The sequence below is a fragment of the Myodes glareolus genome, chromosome 14 (assembly GCF_982192425.1).
Source record: "Myodes glareolus chromosome 14, mMyoGla1.1, whole genome shotgun sequence".
Taxonomy (NCBI): Eukaryota; Metazoa; Chordata; class Mammalia; order Rodentia; family Cricetidae; genus Myodes; species Myodes glareolus.
In genome coordinates this window covers 57,157,736-57,181,974 of record NC_142039.1, presented here as the reverse complement: position 1 = coordinate 57,181,974, position 24,239 = coordinate 57,157,736, and the positions used below count along the sequence as shown (strand labels likewise).

General features: G+C 48.2%; 1 protein-coding gene and 1 long non-coding RNA gene across 6 annotated transcripts; one reads left to right on the top strand and one right to left on the bottom strand.

The window, feature by feature from the left end:
- Positions 1-107: 107 nt before the first annotated feature.
- Tfap2a (transcription factor AP-2 alpha) lies at positions 108-22,251 on the top strand. Of its 5 annotated transcripts, none has more exons than XM_048422215.3 (7): positions 108-266; positions 9,219-9,653; positions 12,824-12,875; positions 14,724-14,955; positions 16,734-16,852; positions 18,760-18,901; positions 20,616-22,251. In XM_048422215.3, the coding sequence occupies exons 1-7, from the start codon at positions 234-236 to the stop codon at positions 20,902-20,904; spliced, it is 1,302 nt and encodes a 433-aa protein (XP_048278172.1). In that variant the 5' UTR covers positions 108-233; the 3' UTR covers positions 20,905-22,251. The 5 variants fall into 5 exon arrangements, with proteins under 5 accessions (XP_048278172.1, XP_048278056.1, XP_085555536.1 ...); XM_048422099.3 differs by lacking the exon at positions 108-266 and adding an exon at positions 4,391-4,576; XM_085699410.2 differs by lacking the exon at positions 108-266 and adding an exon at positions 6,585-6,832.
- On the bottom strand, positions 3,286-6,516 carry LOC146892042 (uncharacterized). The gene is made up of 2 exons (XR_015005154.2): positions 4,466-6,516; positions 3,286-4,232 (listed from the first exon to the last, which is right to left on the bottom strand). It is a non-coding gene; the product is annotated as an uncharacterized LOC146892042 (long non-coding RNA).
- Positions 22,252-24,239: the final 1,988 nt, after the last annotated feature.

Here is a 24,239-nt window from a genome sequence, read left to right as displayed (position 1 = left end):
CCATCACTTCCCAGGTCAGCTCTGAGAGGTGCTGGGACTAGGGCTGGCGGAGTAAATTCCTAGGCCAGCGCGCATGCGTCGGCAGGTAGCAACCCAGCTCTTTATGACCAGGTGAGATGTTGGTGAGCAGGTAAAAAAAGGAGGATTTGCCTAAGCGATTCCAGGGAGCGGGCCAGGCAGAGCCCTCCAGCCCATGCCCGGCGGGGATCCGTCGCCTGGAGCGCCGAGACGCGATGTCCATACTTGCCAAAATGGGGGACTGGCAGGTACGGGGGTTTGCCTTGGCTGGAGCCGAGGTGGGCGGGGGTGGAGCGGAGGAGGGGGCCGGGAGCGGGGAGGCGGAGAAGAAGCGCCGTGGCCCTGGGCAGGGGAGTCCTTGGTGAGGCACGCCTGGCAGCGCCCAAGAGTGCTCCCAGGAGACAGAAGACTAGGTAAACCTGAGCAGGCGACAGTCTCAGCACTGGGGGAACAAGAGTGCCGCCCTCCGGGCCGGAGTCCGGGAAAAGTCCAGCGCACGTTCCACAGGTGGCCAGGTGGCCCCTGGGGTCACTTGTGCCTTGATCTCCAGCCATTTTCCCACCCTCACCCTAACAGAAACTTAGGTGCATGACTAATTAAGAAGTGGGGAGGGACGCAGGCCTGGAAGTGTGGGCCTGCCTCGTCCTTAGACCCCAGGGCTGCGAGACCGGGTGGGGTTCTGGTGCACCTGTCCGGTTAGTATCCCTGCATTTGCAGGACTTCTGGGGTGGGTGAAAGGGGTTCCGGAAGACTGAATAGAGCCGGGTGACGTTTTCTTGAGAGACACTTTTTTAAACTTTGCCCAAAGTTTAACGATTCGCTCATTCGACTTCCAAGGATGGGTTTTTGGTTCTTGGACTACAGAATTGTGGGTGGTGACTAAAGACTGCAATTTTCGGCACTAGAGCCTGTTAAAGGTAACCCTGCTTGGCCGAGGACATCCCAAGGCGGATGGGCGCTTTTTACTGGCCTTTCCTGAGCCACAGACCCCGGCGCCCGCCCGGGAACGTGTTCCCACACATTCTCCTTTCAGGGAAACAAGGGAGGCTCCAGCCAGGTTGAAGTAGCACACCGCCTCTCCCCGGTCGGGGATTTCATAATAGGAACCGCGGGGCCCTGTTTTTGCCCCAGCCAACAGAGGCCTGGTTAGAGCGAGGAGATCCTGTAAGCCACAAGCTTAAGGGGCAATTTGAACCAAAGGCTTCGACCTTCCCAAAGAAAATCCAGAACTGAAAACTTTGCTCCTCCCAGGACAAGGCCCTGGAGTTTGGCTTGCTTTTTTTTCTCCCTCTCTCATTTTGCCTGAGAGTTCTGCCCTAAAGTTCTGAGAGGTGTCATCTCCATTATATTTCCAGGAGTTGGAGAAAGGAAGCTTTGCGTTTGTTTTCCTCTTATATTTATTACTTTTATTTGTCAAGTGGATGTTTTTATTCTCCCTCCCTAGTCAAAACGACTAAATAATACTCCTTCCACAAACTTAGGTTGACTTTTTAAGGATGGGAGTCCTACTCCAAGCCGAAATACTCTCCCCACACAGTGTGGGCTTAACTCCCATTCTGGTTGCTGAAGCTTGGGACAGCTTTCAGTAAATTCTGAAGACCCCTGCAAGGCGTGAGAAGGTGCCCATCACGCAGGCTCTGCTGAGGCTGGGACCAGGCCTCAGGAATGGTGGAGCCCAAGGCCTGCTGCTGAGAGAGCCTCACAGTTTGACAAGAGGCTGGAGCTGGTGGCTTTGAGTCCCACGGGACTACATCCACCAGGCTTGGTCACTCGAGCATACCCCCGCCCCCACGACTCAATCAATGGCTGTTGACGATCAGACAGAAGATAATTCTGGTCCTGGTGTTTCTTTGTTTCTTCTGGTGTCACTGTCTCGAGATAGAGTTCTTTTTCTCAGGTCAGGCCTACATCCTCAGCCCTAACTCCAGGCTTAGCGTTGCTGTCCCAGGGAACTAGGGCCCCTGCCCAGATGAGGCACTGACTGCAATGAGATGGATTGTAGTAATGAAACTCGTGCTAGCGTGAGCTTCGCCTGGCTCAGGGGCTATCCGACTGCTCTCCCCAGCCTTTCTTTCATCAGCGCCCACACCGCGGGCGGCGGCGGCACTGAGCTGCCAGGCCCCAATCTGCACGTCAATGGTGCCCCTGGCGGGAATACAACAACAGTTTAGTAGCCCTTAGCTGGTTTAGAGAGAGAAGTCTGCGGGGCACTGAGCAGCGAATAAAAGGGGAGGAGATGAGGGTTCCATAGGAGAGGATCTAAACCCTGAAGCGCCTTTCCCTCTAGGTCACAACGGAAGGAAAAGAAAGCGAAACTTAAGAGTTCCCTCAAGCACCCTGGCAAGCCTTAGTTCGCAGGATGTAAAAACCCATGCTGGAAGGCCTAGGAGCAGGGCCTACAGGTCACAGGGCACCCTGCTATCGCTGCCTCTGGGAAAGTGGAGGTACTGGCTCCTCCCAGAGGCTGAGCTCCAGGTTTCAAGCCACTTTGCTGCTCAGCAGGCCTTAGGGGAAAATCTTGCGGGGGGGGGGGGGGGTCTGGCTTGGAATGTTGACCATTTTCTGGACGGAGTGGGGTGCCAAGCTTCTAGACCCCTCAGCCAAATGACTGCTTAACTGTGAGAAGCCATCTCTAGGGAGAACCCAGTCATTCAAATTCCCTTGTCACTTCTGGCCATGTCTCTGGCTTTTTGGGGGAGGTGTGGCAAGGTAGGATCTGGAGAAGGAAGAATTACTCCCCTTCAGCTTCGGGTGGTCTTCTTCCCTCTCTTGCCTTTCTTCCACCTGTTACTGAACGCTTGGATTCGACGAAGTTTTCACTCCCATGATGGATTCACCATAGAAATAATAGGGAAGGCCTAGCCTAGAGATTTTCTGGGGGGAAAAACAAAAAGAAAAAGAGAAAAGAAACAAAGAGAAAAGAACCAGATGAATCAGAGGTCTCTTATAAGATCTGCTGCTGTTGAGCAGTTCTCTACAATTAACAGGAGAAAGAGACGAAAATACTTTTTAGAGTGCTAGTGGGGAAATAGCCAGAAAAATGCCTGTGAATCAAACTATTACATTAAAGTCTTTGAGGGTTTTTTTTTCTTACTTTTAAAATAATTACTGAAAGGGAGGAAGGGTCCCCCGGTGGAGCGAGTAAGCCCCTGAGTGGAATTGGAGAGTGGGGAGTGGTCAGCTTGGCCAAGGGGGTGTCTCCTTCGGGTTCTTCACCAGCCGGCCACTGCGCCGCCAACGCGCCGGCGTTAGTAACATCAAATCAGGAAGGATCGCGTCCTTCTTTAATTAAAAAGGAGAATCTTGGGAAAACTGGAGCCGATTAGCACCGGAAGAGTTGATTCCCAATGATTTATTTTGATGCACGTATGACACAGCACGGAGAGTCTCAGACGCTCATGAGTCTGCTTTTCGGCTCCCTCCAGAAACGGCTGTGCACCGCCAGCCGAATTATGTTCTAGTCCACGCAGCACCTGGGAAACCTTGCTGCCCAAACACCCCGATGAATTGTCAGTTCGCTCCAGCTTCACACCGACGGGAGCAAAATCATTCAACCCCTCGTAGCTGTCGAGTAACCTCTTCAGGGTACAACTTTTATTTTACACGTAGCAATTAGGAGATCGCAAACCCCAACCGAGCCACCGGAGCCGGTTGGCAGAAATCTCCAACCCGGGGGAAAGCGCAAAGCTAATAAAACTCCCAGGGCGCTGCAGCCCGAGGGGGTAACAGCCACAAGCGGAGGTGATCTCCAGTTAGGCAAAAATCCTGGAGTGACTTTGCTGGTCCTGGTTTGGTGGTTTCGATTCATTGCGAAAGGGATAATGGTTTCTAATAAAATCGGACGGGGACGAAAAGCAGATCGGATAGTGGCGGCTGTAGTAGCTGGGGTAGGGGGTACTAAAAGTTGGTCTCTTGGCGCCGCCGCTGGTACCCTGCGTACTACGGAGCTTTATCCAAGTCATCTTTGGCTGGCAGGATCCGAAGATAGGCGAAGGGAAAAGGGATGAAATTGGACCGGGGTAGGGGCCTCTGGAGCAAGGGAAGGTGGTGGAGCTTTGGGCAGAGCTGTTGGGTTAGCAGGCAGGCGGGCGTGTGCTCTGGGAGCTAGTTCGCGGCTTGAAGAGGCCTTTATACCGGGGTCGAAGCGGCCGGCGGCAGATTGTGGTCCTGGCGAGCAATTGGACTATTGTTGATATGCTAATGAGGCGATTAGGCTGTTGGTGAAGAGCAGGAAAAGGGAAAAGTTTCTACCATTAGAGGGAGATCTCCGAGCGCACACGGGAGCTCTCTAACCCTTCTCTCCTCCTCCCTCCTCGCCCTTCTCCTCCTGGCCCTCCTCCTCCTCTCCCTCCTCCTCCTTCCTACCCTTCTCCTCCTCCTCCTCCTCGCCCTCCTCTCCTCCTCCTCCTCTTGTGCTCACCGCCCGCAGCCCGCACTTTGCGCTAACCTAGAGAGTAGCTCCGCTGGGGTGCGAGGCGCAGAGGGGCAAATCCGATCACGCCGATCCATGAAAATGCTTTGGAAACTGACGGATAATATCAAGTACGAAGACTGTGAGGTAAGCGCGGCGCCGGCTCAGTCATCCTCGCGGCCACTGGCTTGGAGATCGACCCTCCTCTCCTCCTCCTCTCCACGCAGCTAGCTGAGAAATGCGGGTGGAACAAACTTTCACCAGCGCTGCGCCCGCCCCTCGAATTCGCCCGAAGAGCACGGGGGAGAAGCTGGAGAGGGTGCACATGGTTCTTGCTTCTTTCACTTTTGTCCTTTGAAGCTCGTGTCCCACTTTCCGCCCCTTTTTTCTGCTTACTTTTGGGTTTGCCTGAGAGTGGAACTAAGAGACAAGCTTGTGTTTGTTGGTTTTTTTTTTTTAAAGACTTGCTGGCAACTAGGCACGTGCCTGTGCACTCCGGTGTCTCTTGGACAAGAATCTAGGGGCACCCACAGTAGCAGGAAGAAAAAAGAAAATGTTCCCCCTTTCACCTACTCTCTGAGATTAATATTCCCTTTTCTTTCATTCATTCTTTTCTTTCCAAAGAGGTTCCCTTCTTGCATTTGGAGAAGGGTCCACACCCTTCGCCCTGACCTGGGCCGCACCTCCCTGTAAGCGAGTTCGGCTTGGGAGCCCTCAAATCAGCCTCTGGGCTCACTCCTTAGCTCCTACGTTCCTTGAAGTTCTAAGTAGTTTCTCCCGCCGAGCTATGGGGTGGACACACCTTAATGGTGGTGGCTGAGTGCAGATGCACCACTGGTCTCTCTGTGTCAGGGGGGAAACTTGTGCCTGCGGGCTCTTAGCTGCGGGACCCTGAGAATCCTGGCATGACTGAGGATCACCTCCGGTTTTCGAGAGTCCGCTGGGACCACAGAGCACTCCCCTTGGGGATACATTTTAAAACCCAGGGCCCCGGAGCATAACTTTTGAAACAGCCAGGGAGGCATGGAAAAAGAACCTTCCGCTTGCAGGGAGCCGGGCCTCGACCTTGGTTTTACAAACCCCATTGAAAGGAGTTGATGAGTGCATGGTGCAGTGGAGGGGTGGGAGACCCGTGATTTCCAAATAAATATGTAGCAGTCTTGACATTTGCTGTTCTTCTTTTGCTTTATTTCTTTTCCCTTTGGCATTTTGAGCTGGGGATTCCGGTAGAAGCGTCTGTGCGCGGGCACAGAGGCAAGAATTCTGTCTTAAAATCAGGAACTGGGTTTGTGTGAAGGAAGTGTCACCCACTCCCTCCCTTTTTCCTTTTTTATACTATCTTATGCCTTCTCCTTTCTGGCACCCCCTTTACCCCTTCCCATTCCCAACCAGGTGGATGGGACACTAGGTGGCATCCCACCAGGATCTGCGCATCTCTGGGGGCTCCTGTGGCGGGCCAGGAGGGGCGAGGGGGACCCCACGTAGGACCAGACACTTTGTTTTAGAGGTTAAGGGTGCCTTTTGCCGAGAGGCCTAGGAACCACTGAGTCTCTGTTAGAGTAGTTCATTTCTTAGGATTCTGAGTTCCTTCTCCAGCCTAGTGATTTTTTTTTACTTTCTCGGAACCTAAAACTCAGTTCTGGTTGCCGGGGTCCTGAGTGGAAGGGTTGATAACCCTCGCCTGGCTCCACACACCCAAGGGGTCTCGAGGAGTAGGGGTGAGATGAATTTGAATCCCCAGAGAGACTCTGGAGGTGGGTGAGAGTGAGTGGGTGATGAGAATGGAGTAGGAAAGGAGAAAAAAAAAAGTCTGGACAATTTGAACAACTTTATGGCGGCGGGTTAGCTAGCGCTAGAGCAGGGATTTCGGGTTTCCGAGCGGGCTTGGAGTTGTCTGATTTGGCTGAGGCTCTGCAGGGACACGCAAGAGGCGAGGTGCCGCTTGTTCCGACAACCGGCCGGGCAGACTGGCAGCGGCGACGCGCGGGGAGAGCTAGCCCTGTCATCTAGGGGGTGTCGGCGGGAGTGGCCCAGCCAGTCCGACGGGTTTGTGCCGGGAGCCGCGAGCCCTTGCCAGAGGCGCCTAGGCTGGGCCGCTTCGCGTCTGTGCGCGCCCGGGGCTGCGTCCGGGCTCCCGCTCCCGGAACCCGGTACAGGGACCAGGCGAGATCAGAACAGTCACAGGCGAGGAGCTCACGGCCCCGAGGTCCTAGGGAAAGCAGCTCGCGACCGGGCGGAAGACAAGGGTTGGCGAAGCGGGCGGACCGGTCTCAGGCGGGACGCCTGGTCATGGAGGAGCAGCGCGTCAGCGGGCACCCGAGTTCCGAGTCCCAGGCCCCGCCGCGCAGCAGAGAATCCCGCGGTCGGAGAGCGGCGGGAAGCACCTCCCAGACGCAGAACCCGGTGGGCAGCCGCGCGCGGGTCCCGGGAGCTCCAGCCCGCGGCGCGCGACCCCCGCTCCATCCCGAGGTCTGCCCCAGCCTTATAGGTCCGATTGTCCTCCCTCGCTTCCTCTCCCCTCCCCCTCCCCCGCGGGCTCCCCCTCCGCAGCTCCGGCTCGGCCCCCTCCTCCCCCTCCCTCCCTCCTACCCTCCCTACCTCCTCCCCGGAGATCCCTCCTTCATCCCTCCCTCTCTCCTCTCCTCTCTTCTCCTGTCGCCCACACTTTCTTTCTCGCGCACGCACGCAGACACATCCTCCCTCTTCGCGTTCTCGCCCCTCGGCCTTCCTCTCTCGCCTTCTTTCTCTTTCACTTTTGCAGGCCCTGCAACCTTTTAAAATGTTGCCCCTTCGCTGTGATTCGCCAGACGCCGCGCCGCGGCCCCCCGCACGCTCGCCCGCTCCCTCCGTCGCCCGCTTTTTGTCTCTCGCGCTCCCTCTCCCCACCTCCGATTTGCTACACTGAGACTCCCGTCAATGACTGCATTGAGAGCCGGCTCCGGCGCGAGTTGCCTCTCCGCTTCACGCTCGATTTCCAGGCATTCTTCCCTTATTAAGTATTCGTGTAATATTAATAGTCATGAATATCTGCTATTAGGAGGCTCCAGGAACGCTGCCCAGCGCGGTTATCAGAAGCTGAAGTGAAGCCGCCGCTAAGAAAAGAGGGGGAGACACGGATTAAGGAACACTCACACACTCCACACACGCACGCACACACGCGCGCGCACACACACACTTTTCTCTCTTTCTCTCTCTTTTTTTCTTTTTGCATTTTTTTGTTTGGTGTTTTTGGTTTTTTTTCTTAAAGAACTTTGAATCCTAACCGATCGCGGCAGGATCGTGGGTTCGACCAGCTGAAGGCGCCGCGCGACTCGGTGGTACAAGTTCGGATGGATCCGAGCGAGGCTCCGGCGCTCGCGGGAGCGTCCGCGCGGTGACTGGAGTCCTGGGTGTCGCGGGGCTCTCGGAGTCTTTTGTGTGGGGCTCTCTCGGGCAGCCGGGTGCTCCTGGCGTGGTGGTTTTTGGCATTTTTGGTTTGTTTTTGTTTTTTTCCACCCTGACTGGTTACCCCAGACTCTTCGCAGATGTTAGTTCACAGTTTTTCAGCTATGGTGAGTCCCACCCCACCCCCACCCATCCCTGTTTCCTTAGGAATTCTGTTCCCGAAACCCGTAGCCGAGTTACTGCCCGAGATCCAGGGCTTCTCGGCCCGGGTTCCTTGTGGACAACTCTTTCCGTTTGCATTCCTATCCCCCCCTTTCCTCCTTACTCTGACTCTTTCCATCCCCAAATCCAACGCGTCGTCACTACCTTGTTCCTGCTGGACCTCTCGGCTCACGCAAACCTACCCCGCAGCTCTTTCCCTGGGCCAGTTTCTCGCCTGGTTCATCTTTATTTCCTTGTGTCTTCGCTTGTTCCAGAGCCGCTCTCCACGTCTGAGCTTAATCCGTCTGTAGGGGAGTGAAAGACGCCCCGGTGCGTCCCTCTAGCCCGGGGCCTTGAGGCTGAACCTTGGAGGGTTCCGGGTCTCTGGAACCCACTCTTGGCTTGCTTTGAACGTAAACTGAGGGGTTTCTCTTGCCCTTTGGGGCTGGGGTGGAAGGGGCGGGGGCCTCCGCCCCCGGGTGCTTCTCTTTCTTTTAAAAAGAACCCAGTAAGGCAGATCTTTCTATTTTAAACCCTGGCTCGGCGTCCCTTACTCTCCATTCATATCATAAAACGACCCTGCCGTGTAAAAACCTCCTAACAGAGGAAGCGGAAAAGACAGACCCCCCCACTTCAACCATGCAGTTAAAGCCTTTAAGCTGGTAATTTAAACGTGTGCTTTCTTACGGCCCCTGTGCGAAACATGTTTCTATTTAAATAGTCGTGAAATGGTAATAGTCTTTGAAGGTTTATGATTTTCCCCCTCCAGATTAAAGGAAGAGTAAACAATAACGCAGTGGCAGACAGGTTCAGATCCGGGAAAAGCAAAGGCCGCTTCTGCTGTTTAATATTTAGTGGCTGTTTGAATTTTGCTTAAGGGAGGTTTGGTACTGCGGGTATTAAGGGCTGTACTACAGGACATCCTTTTTGCATCTCCTTTCCTCCTTGGAGAAAAATGTCTGGGAGAGTCTGCTGTACCCCTGGATTTACATATTCTGATTTCTTTGCGTGCTTTGGAAAGGCCTGCTTCACTTCTTGGGTATTTTCCAATGAGAACAAACATAGAGCAGATACCCCCACCCCAGCGTCCTGAGGAGGGGAATGGGTGATTTCCCCACAACGGCTTGGGGGATGAATTTAGTGGGGGCAGCTAAAGCTCTGTGCTCATTTCTTATTCTTTCCCTTTCGTCTTGCTTTCTTCCAGGACCGTCACGACGGCACCAGCAACGGGACTGCACGGTTGCCCCAGCTGGGCACTGTAGGTCAATCTCCCTACACCAGCGCCCCGCCGCTGTCCCATACCCCCAATGCCGACTTCCAGCCTCCCTACTTCCCCCCGCCCTACCAGCCCATCTACCCTCAGTCGCAAGATCCTTACTCCCACGTCAACGACCCCTACAGCCTGAACCCCCTGCACGCCCAGCCACAACCGCAGCACCCGGGCTGGCCCGGCCAGAGGCAGAGCCAGGAATCTGGGCTCTTGCACACGCACCGGGGGTTACCCCACCAGCTGTCGGGCCTGGACCCTCGCAGGGACTACCGGCGGCACGAGGACCTCCTGCACGGCCCACACGGGCTCGGTTCCGGGCTCGGGGACCTCCCGATCCACTCCTTACCTCACGCCATCGAGGACGTCCCGGTAAGAGGCGGTGCTGCGGGCCGCGGGGAGGGAACGCAGCCCTAGGCTCACCTGCCCTCCCGGAAGCTTCGTGGAGCCCAGGCCTGCGGGGCCTTGGTTTTCCTCAATAATAATAATTGGGACTGGAAGTGATACTCACTTAAACCACTGAATTTAAAAATGAAAAAGTAATTGAGAACAATGCTTCCTGGGGCTCGCACAACAATACCTGGGTTACCACTTCGAGCCAACACAGAAATAGATCAGGCGATTGTCACCCTTCATTGTAGCGTCTCCTCTCCGTGACAATAAATTGTGTAGATTGTGGGGGAGGATTTAATTCCATTGCTGAATGTGTCGTGGGGATTTCTCGCTGTTCTAGCAAAGAGGTTAAATTTAGCCCAGAGAGCTGCTGCTCAAAGGCGCTCACAAAGTAAAAGAAAGTGTGAGAGACTCAGGAAAAAGGTCCTTGAACCGGGTTTTATAAGCATTAGTGAAACCCAAAAGTTATGCCTCCCCTATCCTGATCAAAGGGAAGCAAGTAGCAAATCCAAGCACAGGGACCTTAAAATGCAGCTTTCTTCTCTTCCTGGGGGTGCTAAGTGGTGACCTCATAAATCATTAGCTAGGTTCCCAACGCCTATCAGAATCTGCTACACTGCATATTCAATTAAATGTTTGGAGACTATTGGGCGCTGCGTTGAGTTCTAATTCAGTTATCAATAAATGCGGTTTAAAATGATTTCTAAATAAGGACGGCCTCAGCACATGTACTGTTTACAATGTAGCTCAGGCTATTGATAATTTGAAAATACTTTTTAAAATTAAATTGCAACCAGCATCTCAACTTCAGCTCTATAAATTTATGGTTTTCTCACAATCTTCCTGAAATGGAATTAGAGTATATATATATATATATATATATATATATATATATATATATTAAACACTGTAAAGGCTTCTGTTAAAGGTACTTTTCTTTGGAAAGGAAATGTATCTGGATGTGATTTTTGCTTAAATGCTATTTCAAATTACTGCATCAAATATAGCAGCGGTATGTCTGTTGACAGTTTAATGATTGCTGAATTAGATTGTAAGGAAAACGGCCACATGAACTTACCTGATTGCCTGGCAGATTTAAAACGTTCTTGAAGTTCTACAGGAAAATAGAAAATTTATTACCTCTCTCATTTAGCCCAGTTAATCACTGAAATTTGTTGGTTATGCTTAACAGCCTTGCATGGAACACAGGAAAGCAGGCACTTGATCCAATGCAAGGCTTAGTGAGCTGTGTGTGCTGTGTGTGTGTGTGTGTGTGTTCATATTTGTATGTTTTTAGAAAATGATGCTTAGTGAATCTGAGGCAATATTTCATAAAATTAATTTTGAACAAAACTAGAAGTTATGATGATTTTAATTTTCGTTCTCATAGAGTCTATGAATTCTTTTCTTTGCCTGTTTTCTGGGAACACAACAATAGCAAAATAATATCTTAAGTCTTGGAATAATATCTTAAGTATTGGAAATAGATTTACTTCTGCAAAAAATATCCTGTGGTTGGTGGTGATTCTTCATAGCTGTGTGGTCACTCTTTGTGATGAAATTGGTCAGTAGGAGAAATTAGCCAAATGATCATATAAAAACAAGAAACTCAGTTGCTGTTCTTCCCACCCTCCCCCACCTTTCAAGGAAAAAAAAGATCTTTCAAAGGAATTTGGGTCAGGAAAAGGGTTGTTTTCAATTTTCTCATTGCTGCCACAGTTAACTTTTAATAAGAATGACTGCTAAATATTTAAGAAAATCAAGTCGATGGTGAAAATTATTTAATCATTAATATCTCAGTGGGGTTTTAAACTTAACAGTCTTCCCTGTTTGGACAAGGTCTAGCTAGAAATAACAGAAATAAAAGTATTATGCCACACTACATTTACTTTATGGGTTTAGGGTGCATGCATAAAGGGATCATATTTCCCCATATAGTTAAAACACAAGAACTGCAGCAGTAGTCATTTCTGAACATTTCTCAATTTAATTATACTTAAATCCAGAAGCACTTTAGGCAAGTTACAAATGAGAGCATTGAGTATAATAAAACCTGTAATAAAGCAACTTAGTACCATCCACCCGGAATCATTGCGATCAGGCACAATTAACAGGAGCATAAATCCAAGACAGAATGGAAAGTGTTCGAATCAGTATTATTGTTGGACAAAGACTAGAGAAGGAAGTAATAGTTTTTTAAATGGCAATGCCTGTGCTTGGTAACGATTGCGAAATCTTCTCTCTCAGCAACCCTGGTGCTAATTTGTAAACACAGCCAGACATTATATTGCCTGTCAGTTTCTGCATTAGAAAACATGATTTCATTTTACTTTCTAATCACGTTTTGGTTCTAGCACACACACACACACACACACACACACACATACACCCATGCACACGTATACCCATCCATCTGTAAAGAGAGAGAGAGAGAGAGAGAGAGAGAGAGAGAGAGAGAGAGAGAAGGGGGGGGCGCCCTACACTGCTGCTGGACAACGGGAAGGCAGCCTCAGAGGGTTTTTGTCCCTGATAGTTCCATAGTTCCACATTCCTGCCAGATTTACTGTAGGCAGCAGCTTTTTTGAAAACAAAAACAAAAACATATATTTCTAGTTTTCCTTGAGTGAAGGGGTGTGTGTGTGTGTGTGTGTGTGTGTTGGTGCTTTGTTGCATTACCTGCAGGGTTTCCAACACTCTGCTGTTGCTCCCGCCCCTGTCATTTCTTCTATTGTGTTTCCTTGGCCTTGGCTGCCTGGACACTGGAATCCCCCGAGGTTCCAGAGCTGCAGAGCAGCTAAAGCTAGGTGCATTTCTAAAGGTTGAGCTGCCTGTGAAACAGATTAGGAACTCCCAAACTTCATTTAATTTTCAAAGAAAGTTTTATTCCCCTTCCCCGTCCTCTTCAACGTGGATTATCTGCAGGGACTGGGGGAGGGAGGGAGGGAGGAATGGGCTGTGGGCGTACAGTGAAACCTCTCGAGTTTTAAATCTCTAAATTCAGTAAGCCAAGATGAGATGTTTATATATAAATGTCATTATGGGGGGGGGCACTCCCATCCTCCACCTTCCCCTCCCCCACCTTCCAGGGAATATTCATTTCCTTTTGTTTTGATTATACACTTACATTCATGTGTATCCTTTTGTTGCAGCATGTAGAAGACCCGGGTATTAACATCCCAGATCAAACTGTAATTAAGAAAGGTAAGCCATTTCCTTCTGCATTCCAAGCATGTCCTTACAGGCAGAGTGCTATTTAAAAGAACTTGCTGGGCTGTATTTATTTTTTTTCAAATAGGATTTCCTAAAGGCTCAGAATTAGCAAATAGATAGGCATAGAAGAACAGCGCTTAAAGAAGCGGCTTTTGGGATCTTGGTAATGGCAACAGGCTAGCTTTGTTCAGACCATGATTTCAGCGCTGAATTCAGTTTAATCATATTTGAACAAAATGAAATGTGCAATAGTTGACCTGATTTGGAAGTGGCATTTCAATTTGGAAATGGTTTCATCGTTAATTCATTGTGTGGAGTTAAAGGCCATGAGGGTTAAAAAGTGTATCAAGCTGAAATAATACAAATAATTTAATATTAATGAAAAGACAGATGAAAAACAGCACTCTATTGGGGGAAGAAAACTTGCATGCTCTCTGATTTTGTTTCTAGTCTCTTGATGGAGTCTCAGGGCTTTAAAACTTGGAGAATTAGGTTAACAAAAATTTAGTTTTTGGTCAAAGTGGCATCTTGAAGATGTCACTATTGACCTACGTATTTAGAAAAGAAATTGTTAAAAAATGTGTTACATGGTTTGAATGAATTTATCATCTGCATTGTGCTTAGTGAGTAGAAATAAAGTTTCTTGCATTAAATGCAGTAGCAGTATTTTTGTTGTTGTTGTTGTTATGGGAGAAATAATTTCAGGGTTCTAGGCACGCACCAGAGGACGATGGTAGAGAAAATGTTCTCATTTCTAACCCCAATCAGTATATTGTTAGCTAGTTTAAAGTTTCATTTTTGCATCTGTGAAGTCTTTGTCATGTCAAATTAGATGTGCAAGGGATAAATCTTAAGAGGTGCTCTTTCCAAGTCGACATGATAATTGGCTCTTTTATTAGTAATCTCTCAAGAGTTCGTTTAACTCCTATTGTCTCTATTAGCCTCCCCAGAGCTATTAATGTCACAAGTGATCTATCCAAAACCTAGAGCCCCTCACCTCCCCATACGACTAGAATATCCCCATTAACAAAACAAAACAAACAACAATACCAAAAATACATGAGAAGCGTTGTGATGAGACTGTATGTTTATTATTATATGCCTCCATGTGGAATTTTAAGACTCAAATGCATTGTACTTAAATGGTTGCCGATGCATCTGAATTATATTGGTGTTTAGAAATGGACCCCTCGTTTTGCTTGAATTTGTTTTCTAACAATGGTAGGTCCAACAATGAAGAGCTTATGGTTTTAACTGATTGTATATCCTACCCCCCCATCCCTTTGAAGGGACTTAGGCAGACAGGGTTCATTTAGTCTTTGCTCAACAAAAGGATGCATTCCTAGTGTTCAGCTGTAGGCCTATTCTTGAGTCCCGTTCAAAACTGGGTTTGGAATGGTCTCCAAAACCCGAGTGTCTTTCAAAATGAAGCATAAGTGTCTATCGATGAAAAGACGTTCGTGTTGTGTGTGACAACAGAATCCGCCACTTGCCAGTCAGCTAAATGGAATGTTCATTTACTGGCTGCTGCAGCCATCGAAACTATCCGCTGGTTTTAACGGCAATTCCCCCCCCCCCCCGCACTGAGCCTTTCGTCCACAAAACCCGGACCACATCAACCATGCCCTGGGGTTTGCACATGAAACCCACCCGCTGTCTCCCCAAACAAACACCATCTCCATCTCTCCGGAGCCCTCCGCGAGCCCCGGGGGTAGCGACAGCACCAGCCACCTCTAGACAGCTTGCAGCCAGGCTGATGGCAGGAAGCCGCTGCGGGATTCCTGAGCTGAGCAGCGCGCGGTCGGCCGGTCCCCTCAACACGCGCGTCTGTCTCCGCAGGCCCTGTGTCCCTGTCCAAGTCCAACAGCAACGCCGTCTCCGCCATCCCCATCAACAAGGACAACCTCTTCGGTGGCGTGGTGAACCCCAACGAAGTCTTCTGTTCAGTTCCGGGTCGCCTGTCGCTCCTCAGCTCCACCTCGAAGTACAAGGTCACGGTGGCGGAAGTACAGCGACGCCTCTCACCGCCCGAGTGTCTCAACGCGTCGCTGTTGGGCGGAGTGCTGCGGAGGTGAGGCCCGGCCCCGCCCACCTTGCCCCGCCCCGCCCCGCCCTGCGGACGCGGCCCCAGTGCGCCTGCGCTGGGGCAGTAGCGGTCCCGCACGCGGGCAGGAAAAGGGGCGGTGAGGAGAGGGGAGCCTGGTGGGCGGGGCTAGGAGTGAGAGGTGGGGGCGAAAAGAGTGAGGCGGCGCGCCTGCGCACTCCGGGGACTCGGCTTTCTTCAGCACGCACGCGCAGCTCTCACTGCTGCGGGCTCAGTCCCTGCCTTGGCAGCCATGGGGCGCCGTGCAGCTGCCTTTTCCCTGGTTGTGCACAGGTTACAAGCTCAGGAAAACTTCTGGGCTCCTTGCTTTGGCTTACCACACTGTAGGGACTCTGATGGGAACCGGCCGCCCTTGAGTGGAGGCTGGTTCCCAAGTAAAGCAAGAGAATGACTTCTGCTTACCGCATGCTTCCCCTACACTGGTTGCTGGCATCTCCCTCCTGAAGGCATCCCTTACCCCCAACCCCAGTCTTGGTGGTGCCAGAGGCACTGGCTTTTGAGGTTTCTGATTTACTGTGATGTGTGACAGGCAGTGTTCAGGGCACATTTCCAGTTTCTATTATGTAGTCGCTCTCGGGGGACTGCATCCGTTAACATAGGATTCTCACCTTCCTGAGAGCCCTTTAGTAGGTAAGATTTCACACGGGCCAGGTAGACAGAGGGTCTCTTTCCTCAAAGCCAGTTGTGTGTCCTTCTCCATCTTTGAAGTCTACCCAATGGTGTGAGTTGTAGGCTTACTGTTAGTTTTGACCAAAAAGTATGTCTCTTACTATCTTCTCCATATAAGACCTGTAATTCACTGCCTAACTCCCCCCCCCCCCGGAGTTGGGCCTTGGTGGGTACAGCCCACCTACATCCTCTTAGAGGGTTTTTACAGAATTAATACCAGCGTCTTCGTTCAGTCATTTGTTTTTTTCCCTGAGCTCTTTTACTGCCACAGATCTTTCTCTGCCCTCTGCTTTTTCCTCCCCTTCCCCCATCACCAGTATCGGAGCCTGCTTACCTAAGGGAGTATAATCTAATCCACACAATTAAAGAACCACTTGAGTAGGGAATAAAATCTGAAATTAATTAATTTGCTGTTTTATTTAAACAATTTATCTTAACCACTTTCTGATTATGGGAGTCTATTTAGACATCTATTTAGAAGTGCCTCCATTGTCTCTGAAATCGGGGCGATTTTTGGAGGCTGGTATCAGGCGTCATCCTTTTGGCATTTCCAGTTACGCTCCTGGCATGGCATGTAAACAGTTGTCGAGATGCATTCCCCATTGGGACCAAAGCCAGGACATGAAATGCGCGCATGATGATAACTTTGGTTACTGGGAACAACTTAACAGCAGACCTTGTGAAGACAATTTAAAGACCCCACTGGGGTTTATGTTCTTGTAGCAACAGGGAAAACACACAGTAATCAGCTGATCTCAAGAATACTTCCAACTCTAGAGTTTAGATGTGTGTGTGTGTGTGTGTGTGTGTTGCTCTTCAGAGAACTGGAAAGTTAAAAGCTCCCAACCTGCCACAATAGTTGCAACTGTAACTGAACACAGTGGGTGCTTTACAGTTGGACAATATCATAGGCGATCTTTCTGTACGGTTAGTTCCTTAGGTTCTTGTCCCCTGCCTTGGGGTCATGCCTCTCAGTTTTTAAGAACATGTTTGAGAAAGTATTCAAAATGGCTTTAATGTGACGAAGAGCAAGTCAGCATTTTCTAAATCCCCGTCTCCACGTGTTTATGAAACAGAGCGAAGTCTAAGAATGGAGGAAGATCTTTAAGAGAAAAACTGGATAAAATAGGATTAAATCTGCCAGCAGGGAGACGCAAAGCTGCCAACGTCACCCTGCTTACATCACTAGTGGAAGGTAAGCGAATCCACTCGCTGACTAGAAGGGAATTGTTGTCTGGGCAAATGGATAATATTTAGTGGCCAGATGTTTGAGTGTGTTTTGTGTACTTGGATGGTTTCACCTTTCCATGGAATATAACTATAACTGGAAGTGAGCAGAATTCTGGCGTGTCAAGGAAAAGCAAGAAACAAAACAAAACAAAACCTCATGCCTATATGTTGCTCCTCCTCTCTACCACAAAATTATCTTGTCCTCAGCACAAATCTGCCCTAAACAATGCTCAAATCTAACAGTTACACACTCTCCGGGTTCCTGCCTCCCCTCAAGAGCTCAGTGGTAAATCACCTAAGTTATTCTGACATCTGCATTTGAGAAATGCGTGACCATTACTTCCTGAATTAATTTCGGAATCTTTGACCTGCATCCTGATTTAAGACCATCCTGAAAGCTCAGGGTTCAAAGCCCTTGTAGGTTGTTGTTTTCCAAACATACACTTTCTTGTCTCTTGCTTCACTGTGCTTCTTTCTCTCCAGGAAGTGAGCAATTTTAGAATTTGGATTGTCAGATACAGAAAGAGGCAGACACATTTTCAAAGAGTTTCTTGTGGCAGGTTCTTAGCACATGCCCTTCCAAATTCCTTAAGCCAAAACACCATCTCTGTCCAGTTATACAAAGCCTGTCACCAGAATCTGCTCACATTCCTGCCTCCTAGATTCCTAACTTTTTCTGATATTCAGTTGGTGTAAGGTTGGGATTCAGGGTTGGGGTGAATGCATGATTTTCTTGTGCTTTTCTTTATGGCCTGTTATATCTCATGTTAATAGTAAACTAAAAAGATAGTGATTTATTATTCCCAGGCAGATTTAAGGCCTGCATTCGTATTTCAGTGAGGCAGATTTATCTTATTTGCATAGTGTGTTGGGGGAGATACTGCCCATTGCATACAAGTTTTTGGTTTTTTTTTTTTTTGGAAGTTTCTAGAAAGCATCTGACAAATGCTTCTGAGGAGGAATTCTATGATTTCCATGTGTTAAATGGTGTTGGATATGATGATAATGTAATTTAAAAAAGAAAAAGCAACCCCAGCCATTGTTCAGGTCCCAAAATTCAAATACAGCTACATTATATTAAAATAATGGTAGTCTGTAGAAAACCCACTGTTCATATCCTACCCCCCAAATTACACATCATGAAAATGGTGGTGGCAGCTGAGGATGGAGTGTGAGGGTTGGTCTGGGTCTGGGGGTTGCGCTGCAGTGGGGAGGCAGTTTCTGGAGAGCTGTTATTGTTTGTGATCCGCTCCATTTTATGGAAACAAGCTCTGCGGAGAGGGCTTTGATGCTCTAATTGGCGCATGCGTTCTTCCGGAGCTGGAGCTAATGGCAGGAAGCCCTGCAGTAAAAACCAACTGGTTCAGGAAATTAAAACCAAAGATTCGAAAATCAACAACACAGACAGACTCAGTGGAGTGACCCTCAAATCCTCCTGGTTAATCGGCTTGGATGAACAGATAATTATATGTGATCAAGTTAAAATGTAAACTCTCAGTTGGTTCCCTTGCTGAAAAGCTCGAGGAGTAATTATGAAACATCATGGATGAATGTGTTGATGGGTGTGAGTTGGGATAGCAGGGCCATTTTCAAACAGAAGTTGGGGAAACTAGTTAGGGATGGGTAGGGGGCAATAGGGGAGGATTAACATTTTCAAACCATTTTGACCTTGTAAGCCAACTCACTTTTACGGGTGAGTAGACTCCAGGTCTCACAGAGTAAAAATGTCTAAAGTAAGAAAACAAGGGGATTCTGTTCCTTCCAACTTTTAGGGAAGAAACTTAAGGGAGTTGGGTGTGGAGAGGGAAGGGAACTTTGATCCCAATTTCTTCCTTCTCTGGCCCTTACTTCCCTCCTCCTACCTCTTGCCAGGAGAAGCAGTCCACCTAGCCAGGGACTTTGGGTACGTGTGCGAAACTGAATTTCCTGCCAAAGCAGTAGCGGAATTTCTCAACCGACAACATTCCGATCCCAATGAGCAAGTGACAAGAAAAAACATGCTCCTGGCTACAAAGTAAGGCATTTACCTCTGCTGGGTCTAGGCTGTTCACTGTCGAAAGAATCTTAGCTTCTGCCTTCTCTTTTCCATTCTTATGGGGCAGCTTTTGCTGGGAATACTGAAGGCAGAGCACAGACATGAACGAGCACAGTATGCTTCCCCGAGGAAGCAGAGTGCATTGTCAGTGTGCTTCGTGTGTTTCCCCTCACTCCAGTCTCTTTCTTATTTGCTAACTTTTAAATGAATGGGAGTGTGCGTGGTTATGTGGCCGGCATTTCACTGAAAGGGTGTGGGATTTGTGACAACATTGTTTCATTAAAAACAAAAAAAAAAACAAAAACCAAAAAACAGAGTCAAGTGCTCAAAGGTACCAACCAGGCTCGCCTAGGTCCACATTTTGTCTTTTATCAGTATGTTCTCCAAGGGCAAAGATTAAGCTGGGACCTGCAATAGGTGCAGTCCTGACACTGCCCTACTTTCACCTCTAATCTGGATTCCATTTTTCCATTCTCTTCTAGCCTCAAAAGTGTTTCTCTCTCTCTCTCTCTCTCTCTCTCTCTCTCTCTCTCTCTCTCTCTCTCTCTCTCACACACACACACACACACACACACACACACACACACAGACAGCATCACAGTCACACTTACCTGCAGTTTTAGCCTACAGGTAAGCTGTCAAACAGGTTTCAAGATGGCCCAGGTTTATCTTCCCATAGGTGTCTGGGCAAAATAGACTTCTCCAGATTGAAAAGAAAACGACTGTCTTGATATGTTTTCTGGAAATTTAAAAGGCTTGTTTAGAAGTCCTTAATTATCCAAAGCTGGTGTCGGCGGAGGGCACTGCAGCCGAGAATTATGAAGGCTGAGGCTTGGGTGGGATGGTTTCTGGCCTGGTGACATTGCTTCCTGGGTCACCATCTCTGGAAGACCTGCTAGAGCTGGCTTCCCGGGCCAGACAGACTTCCTGGGTCTTTGAGACAGTCTGTCACTGACCCCAGAGCTCACGTTTTTTTTTCTACTAGATTTGTTGCCCACCAAATCATTGGGGCACCCCTGTCTTGGGGTAGAAGATATAAGCCTTCAAGGTGGACTTTTGCCTGAGTTCTGAGGGATCCGAACTCAGGTCCTTATCTGCATGGTTAAGCCCTTTAACCAGTGAGCTCTCTCCCCAGCCCAGCTTGTTGTTTTTAAAAAGCCAAGCATGCCTTTTTGTCGAAATTCAAACCTCACTTGGTTTGGAGGTGAGTGAGAGCAGACACCAGTCCACCAGCTCTGACTGTGGTTCCTTTGGGGGTGTGGGAGGCCAACTCTGGTGATATTTTGAAAAGCAAAACAGATGGTTCTCCAGTCCTGAAGAGGGACACTTGTGTTTCTCACTTCCTCTCACTTCCGGTGCAACTTTACTTTGTCCTCATCTAGCCTGTAAGATGCTTTTCTCTGTTCAGGGTGTTTGCTATGAATGAAAAAGATCTAGGCAGAAGTTTGTTGTGCCTGAGGGGTGGGAGGTGGGGAGAGAAGGGAGGTCTTTTTTAAGGTTGGTAGGGGATTCATTTAAGGGAGGAGAGATGATTTAACAGTGACAGGCTTCATCCTTCTGAGTACCTGGTCTAGGGTCCTGGGAGTGGTGGGTGGGAGGCCTAGGTGGCAGAGGTGACTGCAGGGAGAGATGCTTTTTCCTCTGCCTCTAAGGCCTGACTGGAGCCTCACCTTACTCTCTGTTCTCAATGCAGACAGATCTGCAAAGAGTTCACTGACCTGCTGGCTCAGGACCGATCTCCCCTGGGGAACTCGCGGCCCAACCCTATCCTGGAGCCTGGCATCCAGAGTTGCTTGACCCACTTCAACCTCATCTCCCATGGCTTCGGCAGCCCGGCGGTGTGTGCCGCAGTCACCGCCCTGCAGAACTATCTCACCGAGGCCCTCAAGGCCATGGACAAAATGTACCTCAGCAACAACCCCAACAGCCACACGGACAACAGCGCCAAAAGCAGTGACAAAGAAGAGAAACACAGAAAGTGAGGCTCTCCTCCCACCCTGAGCCCACCCGCCTCACCGGCCCGCGCCCCCCACTCGCCCTTCCCCCACCCGGCAGGTGACAGCTCCGGGACCAGCCACTCCTTCTGCTGCTGCTACGCCGCGCTGCCGCGCCGCCCCTCGTCCCCGGTCCCCGGGACTGCTCTTTCGACTGCCAGTGAGGCAGCTGCTGCCTACTCAGCGCCCTGCCTCAACTTCCCCATCAGCACCAACACTCCCTTTCCCTCATCTGGAGCCTAAAAGAACAGAACAGGTCCTGAAGCCAGCAAAGAAAAGTTCTGTCGCGTTTGTGAACCTTTTTTTTTTTTTTTTAAATCAAATCAACAAAAAACATTAAAACTTTTTTTTCTAAAAAAAAGAACGTTAAAAAAATTTAAAAAGTATATGAGCTTCATGGGACTAACTCATCGCCTTCCCTTGCATACTTCAGATTGTAGCCATACTTAAAAAAAGGCAAAGAGGATAATGACATTTTTATCAGTATTGTGAATAAACTTGAACACAAATACAGAAGTTCTATGTCCTGTCTTCAGTTGTAGAAGTTGTCTCTGCAAGGTGCCCACTTGAACTTCCTCTGATGACACAATCCACACTTCTATAAGGGAATCAGTGTTCACGTCTCTGTATATATTTATTTATGTGTAATTTAATGGGATTTGTAAATATGGTGAGTCTGTTTTAAACCTTTTTTTTATTTATCTGGTGATCTCGTTTACCTCCTGTTTAGTGGGTTTTGGATCCTCCCTATTAGTTCTTCATGTGGTTTTACTTACTTAGAACCCCAGGGTTTGGGTGATTCCCCCCCCCCTTCTGGAATTCATGAATTTAGCCCCTTGGTAGCATGTTAACAATGATAATGAAACAGCTGAACAAAACTTTTTAAAAGTAAAATAAAATTTTATATATAATTAGTATTACATTTAGATTTTCATTGAACTGAAAGGAAAAACAGAGTGATATTGGGACATCATTGGAGAGATTTTTCTTTTTAATGGTTTGATAACCCTCCTATGGAATCGTGGGGAGAAAAATAAAGTTTATTTGAGTTCAATGTGCTCCCTGAAAAGCGTCCTCTGAGCAATAAATGAATATTGTCTTTAAACCAAGGGTTAGGGATTTCTCTGTGCTCTCTCTCTTTCTCTCTCTCTCTTCCTCTCTCTCTTTTTGTTCAACTTCAAGCATTTGCGACCACCTGGTATTCTGCGTCTTCACTGGCCACATTGGAAGCAGTTCTAGATGTGCTGTGCTGAGTTGCGCTGGCGGTAGTTTCCATGCCTGTCAATGTATCATAGTCCTTTGTTGCCCAGATAAATAAATATTTGATACGCTTTATGTCGATTTTTTTTATTCAGTGGCTGTCTTTACCCAGGCGTATTTTTGTTCTTGGCAGTATTTTTTATTCAGTATGGTTACAGTAATTGAGTTTAACTCTCCCTTGGCAATTGCTCTTTGCAATAAGCAGCTGAACCCATTGTTTCCCTCAAGTATAATAAAAACTTACTTTCAACTTGGAGTTCAGAGCAGGGTATCATTTAGATATTCCACTGAGTCTGTATTCAGACAAATGACACAATAAAACCCAATGTATTCTTTTGGATAAAAGATTGTTTGTACTGCTAAAGGAATGACGTGCTATTGCTTCCTGACTGGGGGCATTAACTTTATTATTAAAAATAAAGTTTTATTTTATTTATGTTGATCCTTTAGCTTTTCATTTGCATTTTGGAAACCAACATATTTAAGCCCTCAGAACTAAACGTTAGGAATGACAAAGCTGGTGGCATGTGGAAGGACCGAAGACGCTCTCCCTCCCATAACTGCGGTCCAATCTGTCTCAGAAGAAAGCTCAAATGGGAAATGATTAGTTCATTAGCACAAAGGAGATGCGCATTTTCATCTTCGCTTGTTTGCTAGGCTTTTATGGCTTAAGCTAACCCTATTTCCCTGGGAGGAGGAAAGGTACCAGAAAGGTATGTGGTCCACAGAAAGAGGCCAGTTGCCCCCATTTGCTTTTAATATTTCATTTGGAGATGAATTCGCTCCTGGAGCCAGTAGAGGGGAATGGCAAAGTAGGTGGATCCCTAGAATCTCCGACACCGCACTCCCTCCCCAACTGCAGACACACCCTTTTCGATCTCCTCTGGTTCCTCCTAGGACCTTTAGAAACACACGGCCTCAGAAGGGAGGTGGAGGGGGTGGGGGAGGGCGGCCCATGCAAGGCTTTCCTATCTGTCTTCCACAATAACAGGACTGTGTGCCTGCTCTGGGGGAAAGGAAGGACCTTCTTGCATAGGAAGATGGCGAGTCCAGAGGTTTTGTAAATGGAATTTGTAATTCTTTGCCTTGGAAGTGAGGTGACTTTTTTTATTTGACTTTAAAAAAAAAAAATCTTAACAGAAATACGGAGGTTGGCTAGGTGGAAGGGTTAGAGGGAACCTGTGTAGATGGCCATGCGGACAAGAGATGACTTGTGTTCCTCTGCTTTGGCATGCTGAGGACGAGGAAGGCAAAAAGTGTCCATTTTTGCAACCTTTCCCTTCTAATCTCCTTATGGAAGGCAGTGTGAAATCAATCTCCACAAACCAACGAGAGTTGGTGGGGTCTAAATTCTATTTTCCAAAGCCAGGGAATTTATAACCATAGTGGGTTAAAGAACATTTCAAATGAAAAGCATATTCTCAGAACGCAACGCGACAATTGTTTTTTTTTTAAAGCAGTTATTTATTATTTCCTGGAGAGACTGGTTAACTGTAACGTAGATGTAACAAAATAATGAGGCGAATGAACCCTAACTGTACATACTGTTGACAGAAATGAAATGCGCACAGCGTCGTAGCAGGTGAAGTGAAGCATTGTCTATCAGGACTGTTTTTCTTGGCTGCATCTCAGATTGTGTGGGGGATCCTAACCTCAGGCACAATAGCATTCGTAAACAGCCATACATTGCTGCTCTTTCTCCAATGACACATAAATACTCATTTTAAAACGAAAACAATCTTATTAAATACCATTCATTCATAGCTGGATTTACAGATGCTTGTTATGTTGGAAAACCTGAACCCAACATAATCTTTGCATCCCAAGAAAGATAGAAAGGAAATGGTGGCTGGAACAGGACAAGGTAAAAATAAACAATGGTTCACGAATGCGGAGAATCAGTATTTTTACTTTGCAGTTGGACTCATGATATTGCCATTGTTTTTAAACAATGAAATTAAAAGGTGTTATGAACATTACAGGAGGTGATTATATATATATATTTTAATTGAGTTAACCAAGGGCTAGCTATGTGAATTTTGGCTTTTTCTGTTGTAACTTAA

Bases quoted from the DNA above. Each gene is read 5' to 3' on its own strand.
- Tfap2a (XM_085699409.2), top strand. From the start codon at position 6,719: ATGGAGGAGCAGCGCGTCAGCGGGCACCCGAGTTCCGAGTCCCAGGCC. The intron at 12,876-14,723 runs GTAAGCCATTTC...CTGTCTCCGCAG, and splicing joins TCAAACTGTAATTAAGAAAG to GCCCTGTGTCCCTGTCCAAG. The intron at 18,902-20,615 runs GTAAGGCATTTA...TTCTCAATGCAG, and splicing joins AACATGCTCCTGGCTACAAA to ACAGATCTGCAAAGAGTTCA.